This window comes from Amphimedon queenslandica, unplaced genomic scaffold (genome assembly GCF_000090795.2).
Source record: "Amphimedon queenslandica unplaced genomic scaffold, v1.1 AMPQUscaffold_13435, whole genome shotgun sequence".
Taxonomy (NCBI): Eukaryota; Metazoa; Porifera; class Demospongiae; order Haplosclerida; family Niphatidae; genus Amphimedon; species Amphimedon queenslandica.
Window position 1 is genome coordinate 242,755 of NW_003546329.1, and position 12,039 is coordinate 254,793.

At 36.3% G+C, this 12,039-nt stretch overlaps 4 protein-coding genes across 5 annotated transcripts in view; 2 read left to right on the plus strand and 2 right to left on the minus strand.

Annotated features, from left to right (window-relative positions):
• LOC100634229 (cyclin-dependent kinase-like 1) overlaps nt 1-1,030 on the plus strand; it is a 1,675-nt gene extending 645 nt beyond the window's left edge. The window contains exons 5-10 of the mRNA XM_019995690.1: nt 22-117; nt 177-259; nt 308-364; nt 411-515; nt 573-771; nt 832-1,030. Coding sequence (XP_019851249.1) covers nt 22-117; nt 177-259; nt 308-364; nt 411-515; nt 573-771; nt 832-893 — 602 coding nt within the window. The 3' untranslated portion in view covers nt 894-1,030. The remainder of the gene's footprint in view (nt 1-21; nt 118-176; nt 260-307; nt 365-410; nt 516-572; nt 772-831) is intronic.
• A 547-nt stretch (nt 1,031-1,577) lies between these two features.
• LOC100634355 (SH3 domain-containing kinase-binding protein 1-like) lies at nt 1,578-4,530 on the minus strand. 2 transcript variants are annotated; one of them, XM_003386119.2, is made up of 13 exons: nt 4,452-4,530; nt 4,303-4,388; nt 4,120-4,231; nt 3,777-4,031; nt 3,616-3,725; nt 3,280-3,532; nt 3,188-3,228; nt 2,948-3,008; nt 2,800-2,895; nt 2,649-2,740; nt 2,491-2,595; nt 2,224-2,439; nt 1,578-2,117 (listed from the first exon to the last, which is right to left on the minus strand). In XM_003386119.2, exons 1-13 carry the CDS (start codon nt 4,453-4,455, stop codon nt 1,875-1,877), a joined length of 1,674 nt encoding a protein of 557 aa, XP_003386167.1. In that variant the 5' UTR covers nt 4,456-4,530; the 3' UTR covers nt 1,578-1,874. The 2 variants fall into 2 exon arrangements, with proteins under 2 accessions (XP_003386167.1, XP_019851292.1); XM_019995733.1 differs by having other exon boundaries at nt 3,777-4,046.
• Nucleotides 4,531-4,546: 16 nt separating this feature from the next.
• On the plus strand, nt 4,547-6,533 carry LOC105312532 (SH2 domain-containing protein 4B-like). Its single transcript, XM_011405260.2, has 9 exons — nt 4,547-4,670; nt 4,713-4,823; nt 4,869-5,055; nt 5,106-5,247; nt 5,301-5,421; nt 5,472-5,844; nt 5,891-5,998; nt 6,043-6,157; nt 6,209-6,533. Exons 1-9 carry the CDS (start codon nt 4,596-4,598, stop codon nt 6,324-6,326), a joined length of 1,350 nt encoding a protein of 449 aa, XP_011403562.1. The 5' UTR covers nt 4,547-4,595; the 3' UTR covers nt 6,327-6,533.
• Nucleotides 6,466-12,013, minus strand: LOC100634478 (importin subunit alpha-1-like). Its single transcript, XM_003386120.3, has 17 exons — nt 11,846-12,013; nt 11,750-11,794; nt 11,583-11,705; nt 11,473-11,525; nt 11,239-11,286; nt 11,142-11,189; nt 10,971-11,056; nt 10,819-10,905; nt 10,668-10,750; nt 10,480-10,566; nt 10,310-10,354; nt 10,122-10,253; nt 9,768-9,896; nt 7,359-7,463; nt 6,935-7,117; nt 6,741-6,890; nt 6,466-6,691 (listed from the first exon to the last, which is right to left on the minus strand). Exons 1-17 carry the CDS (start codon nt 11,915-11,917, stop codon nt 6,602-6,604), a joined length of 1,566 nt encoding a protein of 521 aa, XP_003386168.1. The 5' UTR covers nt 11,918-12,013; the 3' UTR covers nt 6,466-6,601.
• Nucleotides 12,014-12,039: the final 26 nt, after the last annotated feature.

The following is a 12,039-nucleotide window of genomic DNA, read 5'->3' on the forward strand; positions in this document are numbered from 1 at the left end:
ATTGTTGAATTCATTTGTCATTATTAGGATGTGTGTTTTGTGAGTTGTTAACAGGACAGCCTCTTTGGCCTGGAAGGTCTGATGTTGACCAGTTACATTTAATAATTCAAACACAAGGTATTATATGTACAAGACTATGCACTATAAAGATGATGACTGCTGGTTAATCATTATAGGTGATCTTATACCTTATCATGTCAAGATATTCCAAGAGAGCACATATTTCAAGGACACTAGCATCCCATGTCCTGATAAAAGGGTATTTCATTGTAACTCAACTCTATTATTATTCTTATGACTATTCTAGGAACCTATTAGTGCATTATATCCTCAATTCTCCCAGCAGATATTATCATTCTTAGAGGTATGAGTCTGACATGGTAAATTCAATATTAATATTTTGATTGCAGCAAGGATGCTTGGCAATGGATCCCATAGCAAGGCAGACAGCAGAGGAATTACTAGACCATCCTGTCTTTGATGATTTCAGGGATTGGTTTCAACCAGAACTTGAGGTAATTGCACATCATATTACACACAAACCTCAGTATGGGCACTGCTCCCTTTTAAAGATGCTGCTAGCTCGGGAAGCAAAGAAAGTTCACAAATCAAAAGCTAAAGTTCAGCAGGCGTCTCGATCTAAAGGACATCTTGGAGGAGGAGCTACTGCTAGCAGTGCTGCAACAATACCGAATGAGAGCAGTGCCCTAGTACCACAATTACCAGCACTTGCTGCCACTAATAACATTATCCAGCAACAAATAGATACAGGTAATTCTAGTAATTATATAATGCAAAAAAATGATTGTTTTTGTGTGTTGAATTGTGTAGAACGTCGTGGACATCAGCACCAGAAATCAGATAGTGTTGATCACCTTCCATCACTGACTTAACCATTAGCTAATGCATGCATACTGCTAACTTGCACATTCTCTCTCTCTCTTTTCTCTCTCTCTGCCACTGCACTGTTACTATCACATCAATCAATTTATACTCATAATAATAATAATAAAGATTATAATAAAGATAATAATAATAACAACAATCATTATTTGTAGCAGATATAGCCTATCTGCATATCACAACAAAGATTATACCGTCCAATAATAATAAATAATAATGCATGTACATCTTATTAAAATTAGATTTTTTTCAAAAGTTAGCTAAAGACCATAGGCTATAATAGTGCTAAGTTATTTATCAAGGATGGCAATAATTACTCATTTTTCCTAATGAGTATACATGTTCTTAGGCAGTGTAGAAGCTTTGAGCTGCTTCCAATTACAGTAAAGTTGCTCTAAAACCAGGCCAAAGTCCCTGTACTATAGTACAGGGTCATCAGCAAAATTTTGCCTAAAATGACTAGGAAAAAATTTTTTACTTTTATAATTTATTCTGATGTATATACATATTTTTATGTTGTTTAGAAAGTTTGAGCTGATTCCAATCAAAATTAGATTATTTATGAATTTTTAAAGTTGCTCCAAAATCAGGCCTAAGTCAGATAACAATGACAAAATGAGGAAATTAATCAAAAAATTTTTTTGAACAATTTCAAGTATTGTTTTTGAAATTAATTTTTTTTGACACCTTGTTAGCACCTCGAAGTGTAAATTGAGGTGTGAACAAGCTTGTAATTTGTGCATTGGAAAGTGAGATTAGAAACAACACACAAAACAGTTAATTATTATTTGTTGATGTGATTATATTAGTAAAAGAATGTGTCACTCCAAACCTGTGAATAATGACATTATTATTATTATTAATAATTTAATAATACTTTCCTAATTTTTAAAACTGCTACAACATGTATATAATGTTCATCAAACAGCGAAAGTAAAAAAAATCAATAAAACAGACTTAAAATAAATTTCTTATAGCGAGTCACGATATTCACGTGCTTTCTTCAATCTATCAATGTCAATTTGCATCGATGCAACTTTCTTCCTTTCGTCATCAAGATCCTTCGAAAGTATATCTATCTCTTTCTGCATTTCTTGTCTAAGTTTCTCTTGGAATGTCTTGAATTGGCCTTGGAGCTCCTCGAATGCTTCCTTCCAAGAATTATCAGGAGGAGAAGCTACAACAGGAGCAGGAGCAGAAGGCAATGCTCCTTCCTAGTGAAAGTAACAAACAAACATAGCAAAGAGATAATGATAATCCAGTCATTAAATAATCAAAGTGTGCTTGTATACATTTGATTAAAATAATAATTAGGTTAACCTTATTAGCAGGAGTTTTACTGGGAGCCGTAGGTTTGGATGGAGCAGGTGCCACTGAAGGTGCTGGTGGTGAAGGCTCCGCTGGTTTAGGAGTTACTGTAGGAGTTGGCTTGGATGGTTTTGGTTTAGGCCTGATATCTGGAGCAGGTTTAGCTGCAGTAGTTGGTGGTTTGGCTGGCTCTGAGCCACCAGGAACTGTGGGTGGAGTTGGCCTAGGCTATAATGTGCACAGAATCTTATACAAGTACACAAAATCATTAAGTTATACTTTTCGCTTCTTGAGCTCTTGCTGCCAAGGAGCAACACCACTAGTGGGAGGAGACTGATTCCCTTTTTCAGGTTCAGTTTCTTTCTCTTCTGATATGTCAGCAGTCTAAGGAAGAATAGAATAAATGAGTGATACTGCAATGGGGGACGGTTACCGACCGATGTATTACGTGAAGGAGGTCTAGCAGTTCGTTTAGGTTTATCTCTAGCTACTTTACTATCAAGTACATCTTGTCTGGGGATATCCAATTCTAAAATGATGTGAAGTCAATCAATTCTGCATTACCATCACGAATCAATAGATCATTACCTGCTGGCTCTTTCTTGGGGAGCTCGGGTTGCTTGGAAGGTAATTTTGGCAATTCCACAGCTGATTTTGGATGTTTAGTAATCGACGAAGTGCTTGCTATAAAATATGATAAATAACATTACTATTAATATTATTAATTATAACATACGTGGTTTGGGCTTAGGGACTACAGCTGCTGGAGGGGCTGTTGATTTAGGGGGAAGAGGAGGCTAAGAAAAAATACAGCAATGTTGATATACACTATTATGATTCAATTACTACAAAAACAGGAACCATATACTACTGGTATCAAAGTACACAATGTTTACTTATTGCTTGGAATGTGTGTGCATGGAGTGTGAGTATAATGAGAAAATACTTTTGTGCACGCATTATTATATTTGCTTACATTGTCTATAGCTTCCACGATTTCAGGGACTTTGGGGGATGCTACAAAAATAATAGTTCAATATAAAGCTTGTTCAATCACAAAGCACTTACCACTGCTTGGTATGGCTGATAAGAAATTATCGGGCACAAGTCCAACCTTACCGCCAGCTCTGATCTTCCACCAGCCATCTTGATCAGTTTTTGTACTGATAATATCAACAGTGTCACCTTCTGTCACAGACACCTCATCATCCTGATCAGCATTATAAGAGAACATCACTTTAGCCTTTTGTGGCTGTGACTCTTGTATTGTTGGTACTGGGGCTGACTTAGGAATGGGAGCAGGGGCTGTTACTTCACTTGGCTAAAAGTGAGAGTGTTAATAGTATCAACAATGCACAGAGTGTAAAATTGACAGTGTATAACAAGTCAGTTTGATTTGCTTACTGGTGGTCCTGTTGCCGGTGAAACTGGTTTAAGTTTCTGTCTGAGCTCATTCGGATTGATACCGCCTAGCCCTGGCATTGCTATCATTGAAGGAGGCCTTGCCTTCTCAGCTATTGTATACAGTTTATCACAATAAGAATGTATGCCAAGACTTCTCTAACCTGGTTTACTTGGTGTTATGTTGGAATAAGGAGGAGGAGAAGTGCCTCCTTCCTCCGTCTCTTCTATTAGCTGAACAAAATTAGACGGGAACACGCCTTCTTTCCCATCAAGTTTCCCCCTCCACCATCCTTCCTCATCTTCCCCCAGTATCTCTACAGTGCTCCCAAGAGGCAGGCTCAGTTCGTCAGAGTTCTCTGCTGTGTAACTAAATGCAACTTTGGCTCTTCGTTTACGAGTGTTGTCTGCTGATTCCGCTACATAAGGCAATTCTTTATAATCTCAATAGCATTGAAATGAAATGGATGTTTTGAAAACTAGCGTAATGTTATCAGGTTAGCTTACTTCTTAATTTAGGGACGTCGGCTTGCTCCACTTTCGGTTTGAGCTTTACAAAGTTCTCTGGAAACACTCCTTTAATGCCATTGAGTGTTCCCTCACACCAGCCTTCCTCTATCTAAGAACAAAGTCATGATGAACATTAGGGTGCTATAAAGCGGGACAAAGGTAGGGTGGGTGCACACTCACTATGGTCACATCAGTCACTGTGTCTCCAACATTGAGGCTCAGTTCATCGTCTTGCTCTTTGGTGTAATTGAATAAAACGACGGCTTCTGTAGCGTGAAGGAGAGAAAGGAAAAACAGACATGACAAGGATAAGTATTACTCTGGCTTACCCATGAATGGAAAGAAAGAAGAGAAGAGCTAAAGCCTAACCCGTCAAAAAGTTAAAAAGTACGATGGGCGTGGTTGGTTTGAAAATTATTACATGGGTGTGGCTGGTAACTTGCACATACACAACAACAAGAGCAACATCAATCATGTTGAAGCTTATACTAGAGGCTGGCTATGTTGACCCTGAAGTACTACAGGAGCTAAACGAGGAGCAAAAAGAAGTAATGCATTCTTAGAGGCTGCATTTTATGTACTTTTCTCAGATGCTGTTTGAAAAACTAAGACAAGAGCAGCTGAGGAAATGGAGAATAAGAGAGGAGGAATTGCTAATGAAAGAGAGAGCAATGCCAGCTAAGCCTCCTAAAAAACCCAAAGTATGTATGGGTTCAACTCAAAAACTAATGTGATTATTTTTTTAGATAAATTTCCTTGAAGGATCAGACGGTCGTCCATGGGTATGGGTAATGGGTGAACACCCTGATGATCTGCCGTATGAAGAGCTAGTTAGAAAAAAAGAAGCCAAGGAAGAAGAAAAGAGAAGAGAGAGTGTAAGAAAGGAAGCCGAGGAACTAGCAAAGCTTGAAACTAGAGATATTTTACTGGCAGGTATTGATTCTAAATTCATTTTTTGCAAACAAAACTCCACCGCCTTGCAGATGATGATTCTAGCAAGCCTCTTGCACATTCAGAATCATTCATGGATACAGTCATGGCTGAGTCTCCTGATGGAATCAGGAAAGCTAAAGTGATAGGCCTGTGGCAAAAGGCAATTGATAATCGAACAACACTTGTACAAAGGTTTGTAGCTATAAAATACAATTTTTAGATGAAAGTAATTCTTTTAATTGTAGCATGACAGAGGAAGAGAAACAAGCATATGAGAAAAGGAGAGCAGATGAACTGCATGAGAATATGTTAAAAAGCAATGAAGTTAAAATGACTAGAGCAGCAGATGTTGCAATGGAAGCATTGGTACAAAATAAACTCACTATGTACATCTATCTATTCATTGTACTATACAGAGACAATGGCGTGAATCAGAAGAGAAAGCAAAAGCTTTAGAAAAGAAGCACAAGATATCAGTGTCAAAAGCAAAGGAGAAAGTCAAGGGCGAAGTAGCTGATGAAGAAATACTTGCTAGTATTCCTGATGAAAAGAAGAAACAGCTCACACGAAAACTAAGTGAAAAGAAACTTGGCACAAAAGCAGTCGAGCAGAAAGTGGAGGAACCTGTAGCCAAAGGGAAGGAAAAAATAATGCTTAGGTGGTCTAGCTTTGTTGCAAAGGACACAAAGCCTAAGAGCATTGATCATGCAATTAAATGGTTTCGAGAGCAAGAGGCTCCCAAAGGTGTAGGAAGAGAATCAGATGGTTCAATCAGTTTGTGGTTTCATGGTACTATACTCATTGCTTGTGGCATGTGACCTCATTCCTATAATAGGTCCAATTAAAAGGGACACTGCAGATACCGTACTCCAACCCAAGCCTTCTGGAATGTACCTTGTGAGACTGAGTCATAAAGTTTGGGGATACACCATTTCAGTCAAAGGTACAAATATACCAGTATAATTTTATTTTAGTGCTATTCTTTAGTGACCGAGGCTGTGAAGCATTATGTTGTGGATGTTAGTACACCAAATGTGTACAAATTCATTGGGAAGCAACAACCTGAATTCCCTTCATTGAAAGAGCTGCTCAAGTACTACAGGTATAGCTTGCATAGTTTCTATCACACAATCACATGACTAATGTATATCAGACGATATCCAGTTACATGGAAAGGAAAGGAAGTTCTATTACTAGCATGTGAACAGTCTCCGGAATTACTACTGGAGACAAAGGCTCTCTATCAAGATACTGAAGAAGCTGAAGAATAGAAATAATTTTAATATTAAAGTAACATCAATATTATTATCAGCGTAGTGTGTCCTATTATAGTCTAGTACGTCCCTGACATTCTACATCATTATTAAAATAATGATAATAATAATAATAATAATTGTTATTAGTTAAATATAATGCTGACACTTATTATTATCACGAAAATCAATACAAATAAGTCACAGTCACAAATCACAGACAAATGAAGAGAAACAACTTAAGATTACACATGGAATATACTGGGAATTCAATCTCAGCAACAACTGTCAACTCAAAAATTAAAGGCACCTGGCTGTGCGGAGGGAACAAACTGAAGTTGACCCGAGGATGTAGTTGGGGCTATTGTAGACATTACTTCACCCTAAGCAACACAAACAATAAATCCTGTACTAATCTAAATCAAAACAAACCTCATCAGAAAAGAACTTGTCAATGATATTTAGCGATAACTGATAAACCTCGTCATTTTCATGTTGCTGGAGTGCTTCAACTTTATCCAAGCCTTCATAGTCCTCCATTAAGGCACACACTTGCTCGGCTTGTCCTGATTTCTTCGCCGCCTAAAAAAGGCATCAAAAGCACATCCAGTAAAATGGTGTCTTACATTCAGTATGTTTAAAATAGCATCAAGTATAACAAGAATCGTCTTGGTATCATTGACGACCAGTAGGTCACATAAAGGTTTAAGCACGCCCATCTGAAGGGCATACATTATTTGTGCGACAGTTCCGCCAGCTGTTAGGTTAGTCACAGCCCACACTGCTTCCTTTTGAGCTTTAAACTCTCCCTACAAGAAAAACAGAAAGCATATAGTGTATACTGAGTGACTCTAAGAACAATGAATTACTATAGTAAGGCATTGTTGCATTGAGATGCAACAGTTTCAGTTTGAGAGGTGTTTTGCAAAAATGAGAACTAAAAGAAACAAACAAGTATATATACCGTATCATTAGAGATAAGCATATCAAAACTGGCTAGTTAAAACAAAGCACTCAGAGAATGACAAAGTTTTAGAGCCTATAGCCCACCTTAATGAGTATATTGATTAGTGGTGGTAGGAGATTGGCATCTATTACAGCCTGGATCTGTCCTTGTTGACCTGCAGTGATGTTTGATAGAGTCCAGGCAGCTTCCTAGTAGTGAAGGACATATTGTAATACAATCAGGCAGGTATACACAAATACACACACAAATACACAAACATCAATCATCTATAAACACACAGATAAAATGCACAACAATCGATCATCTATAAAATATGCTATAACTATCTTTTGTGTTTCTCATGTAGCATAGAGACGTGTAAAATGTATCAGGAAAAATTATCAAAATGGAGAATACTCTCCTAGCTATTTTTAATAGCATCATACTTTGGCCCAATTTTGGAGAAACTTAAAAATTCATAAAAAATCTAAATTTAATCCAAAGTAGCAAAAAAAATTCTAAACAACATAAGAACATGTATATGCATCAGAAAAAATTATAAAAATAAAGAACTCTCTCCTATTCATTTTTGATGAAATTTGGCCAATGACCCTGTACTATAGTACAGTGACTCTGGCCCAATTGTGGAGAAACTTTACAAATTCATAAAAAATCCAAATTTGATCGAAATCAACTCAAAATTTCTACACAACATAAGAACATGTAAAGCATCAGAAAAATTTATAAAAATGAAAAATTCTCTTCTTAGTCATTCTTGATAAAATTTGGCCAATGACCCTGTACTATAGTACAGTGACTTTGGCCCAATTTTGGAGAAACTTAAAAAATTCATAAAAAATCCAAATTTGATAGAAATCAACTCAAACTTTTTAACGACCTGGGGGCGTAGCCCCCAGGTCGTTCCTATAATTGATTTCAACCACGTGCGATGTTTGTATATATATATATTTGTATGTCCACACTTACATTTCTTCTATACATGTTGTATTGGAGAAATAACAAGCCTTAGCAACCACCCGCCCACGCTCCTTTACGTGAGTGGGTGTGGTCACGGCAAACAAAATGGCGGCTTACACATGGGACAAAGTTAAGAGCTTTCTAACAGCAAGAGAACATAAAGATACTGTTTAAAAACTTCTCTAGAAGCATTTGAAGGTAGAGAGAACCTCTATAAGTCTTAATAATGACCAAGTTGTACTTGCAAAGTGGTGAAATCAATTATAGGAATATTTTTTACACTGTTACGCTTGTTACACAACATATGAACGCGTATACGCATCAGAAAAAATTATAAAAATGAAAAATTCTCTCCTAGTCCTTTTTGATGAAATTTGGCCAACGACCCTGTACTATTATAGTACAGTGACTTTAGCCCAAATTTGGAGAAACTTAAAAAATTCATAAAAAATCCAAATTTGATAGAAATCAACTCAAACTTTTTACACAACATATGAATGCGTATACGCATCAGAAAAAATTATAAAAATGAAAAATTCTCTCCTAGTCCTTTTTGATAAAATTTGGCCAACGACCCTGTACTATAGTACAGTGACTTTAGCCCAAATTTGGAGAAACTTCAAAAAATTCATAAAAAATCCAAATTTGATAGAAATTAACTCAAACTTTTTACACAACATATGAATGCATATATGTATCAGAAAAAATTATAAAAATGGAGAATTCTCTCCTAGTCATTTTTGATGAAATTTGGCCAATGACCCTGTACCAGGGTTGGGGCGAAGTACTTTGAAAAGTACTTAAGTAAAATCCAAGTACATTTACAAAATACTTAAGTATAAGTACAAGTACATGATCGCTTTTGACAAAAGTACTTAAGTATAAGTACAAATACTTGGATATGTACTTAAGTATAAGTGTCAGTACTTTTTAGAGTCGATTTAATTATATTACAATCAATTACTATTACATGTATTGAACATTAATCTTCAAAACATGAGCTCCTGTTCAGTTACAGTTAGAAATAAGTGAAGAGACTGGCCAACTACCCAGCTAAAGACAAAGTAGTGATACTGGAATTTGCACTTGCTTTCTGTGATACACTGATATAGTATTGAAAGTACATGTAATCACACCAGCTGTGGTAATAATATACACATTATACAATCTGTGCTTAAAAAGACTTAAAAGTACTTAAAAGACTTATAAGTACGTGAAGTACATCAAGTACATAGACTAATACTTAAGTATAAGTACAAGTACATTGGTAAAATTTTAAAAAGACTTAAGTATAAGTACCAGTACCAAAAAATATGTACTTAAGTGCACTTAAGTACAAGTACCAATGTACTTCGCCCCAACCCTGCCCTGTACTATAGTACAGTGACTTTTACATGATTTTGAGTCACTTAAAAAATTTATAAAAATCAAATTTGATTGAAAGAACATGTATGTGTATCAGAGAATGTCATCAAGGCCATACAATATAAATGTGCCTCTGTGACAATTATCATTTATAATGGCGGTACACTTACTTTCTGAATGTTAGTCCTTGAATGACGTAACAAAGGATCAAAGTGCTGCAAAGCCCCACAGTTCAAGACGTGTTGGGTTTGCTCATCATTACCCGTTACAACATTGCCAATAGCACGAAGTGACGGAGACTATAAAAATTTTTAAAAATTATCAATTATAAAAAACATTGATGCTCCAGGATTTCAATCAATTTTGATTACAAATTTTTAAAATGCAATTTCCAGCAATGAGTTATTAATATCAACATAAATTACATTCTAATTACATTCTGATATTGTTTAGAAAAAAATCTGAATTAATAGGAAATGTAAATATTTTGGACTTATTTTAGTTGCCTATCTAATCAAACTTACTGCTAAACTAGTCTCCCCACATCCAGTTAGCTCAACCAAGCGTGGCACAACCCCACTATTAACCACAGTCTGTATACGCTCAGTTGATCCATCAGTAACATACGACAAAGCCCAACAAGCATCACTAACAACCTAAAATATCAATTAATATACATGCAATGATTATCAATGAATAATGTCACATGTACCTCTTTATCCTGATGATTGATCAACTGTGTCAAAATTGGTAATAACTAAATGAGAAAGAACAGTAGACTAGTAAATACAGTATAGTAATACTGAATGTATATACTAGACATATTAGTAAATACATGTACAATACAAAGTCATGTATTATAATAATAATATACAAATGTACTTGTTGTATAGTTTCCATTGATGGAGGTGGATTCTTATTACGACATAAATTAGATATAGCCCAAGTAATATTACGAAGGTGGTTTACCTAAGAGGAGGAAGAGGAGGAGGGTATAACACACAAAAAGGGGATGGAATAAGTAGATCTAAAGGTGTATATTAGGTATAATTATGACATAGGAAACTTACAGTGACAGTAGGAGTAATGCAAGCTAGTAATGGTTGAATGATGCCACAATGAATGACAAAATCACGACACTCTGATCCATCACCTAATTATACAAGAAATAAATAAAGGTGCTTTTTAAAATGCATACACAGCAGCTGTTATTATTATTACCGGCAATGTTTCCTAAAGCCCAGACAGCTTGGTCTCTAATGTTAGCATGTGGTGATGCCAAGAGATTAATGAACATTGGTACAGCTCCTACAAGAAACAAGCCACAAGTATGACAAGTATTGTATTACTTATGGACACAAAACACTACTGACCTGACTGGACCACAGTCCTTGTCTGATGAGAAGTCCCTGATGCTATGTTAGTAAGAGCCCAAGCAGAGTCAAATTGAAGCTGTTGGCTATGGAAGAATGAGGAGGGGGTGAGATCAAACAAAGAGGGTGTGGTAAAAATAATAAATCATTATCACGCATAATATAAATTACTTGTCAGAGCGCTGAAGGAATTCTACTAGTTTGGGTACAACTCCACTCCTATTGTTAAATACCAACAACATGTTGTTTATCATATTTGTTCACGTACTTAATGACTTCATCAAGCGGTGGACTACGAGCTCTGGACAACAACCGTCTACGGAAAAACACAACATGTAATTAACCTGTTGACATAACACTAATGATACTGTATGGTAATTGGAGTAAAATTAATTTTGAAATTCAAAAAAGTGGTGTGATTGAGGACAAACAAAACATTTTCAAATTTTATAACATTAAATTAAATAAATAAAATAATAATCCATGTAATGTGTGATCGTACCTCACTGATTGAACTCCTACTAATTGGGCCTGCAAATCAGCACTGAATATTTTCTAATAAACACAAAACGAAGGATATAAAAGGTGATAAGTGAAGTGGGTCTTCATTACCTCTACAATGACAGGGAGTTCGAAATCCACTGGCTGCTGATTACTGGTCTCTGTAAGAGGGGACGGCTCGAGGAGGTCAACCGACACGTTCCTCCTTTTCAGCATCTGCTCTTCTTTACGAGCCTAAAAAAGAGGGACTGATATCAAGGAATACGACTCTCTGGTACCTTTCTAAGTTCTACAGTCACGTCCACTCTTCTTCTCCTCATTTCCTGTAAGGGAACCGAGAGTTACCGTGCACAAGGCAACCATACTCGACTTACATCGTTGTCCTTTCCTCTGTTCTTGAAGGATCGCAAACGACCGGCATTCTCTTTGCTGTCTGTCGTAGGCATCTTGTCTCTTGTGAATGACTGACCGCAGAGTATTCGGTGAAGAAAGGAGAGAAAGATTTAAAATGTGTCTGATTCACTGGCGGAGGGAGATGATCTGCGCATGCGCAGTAGTTTTTAAAATT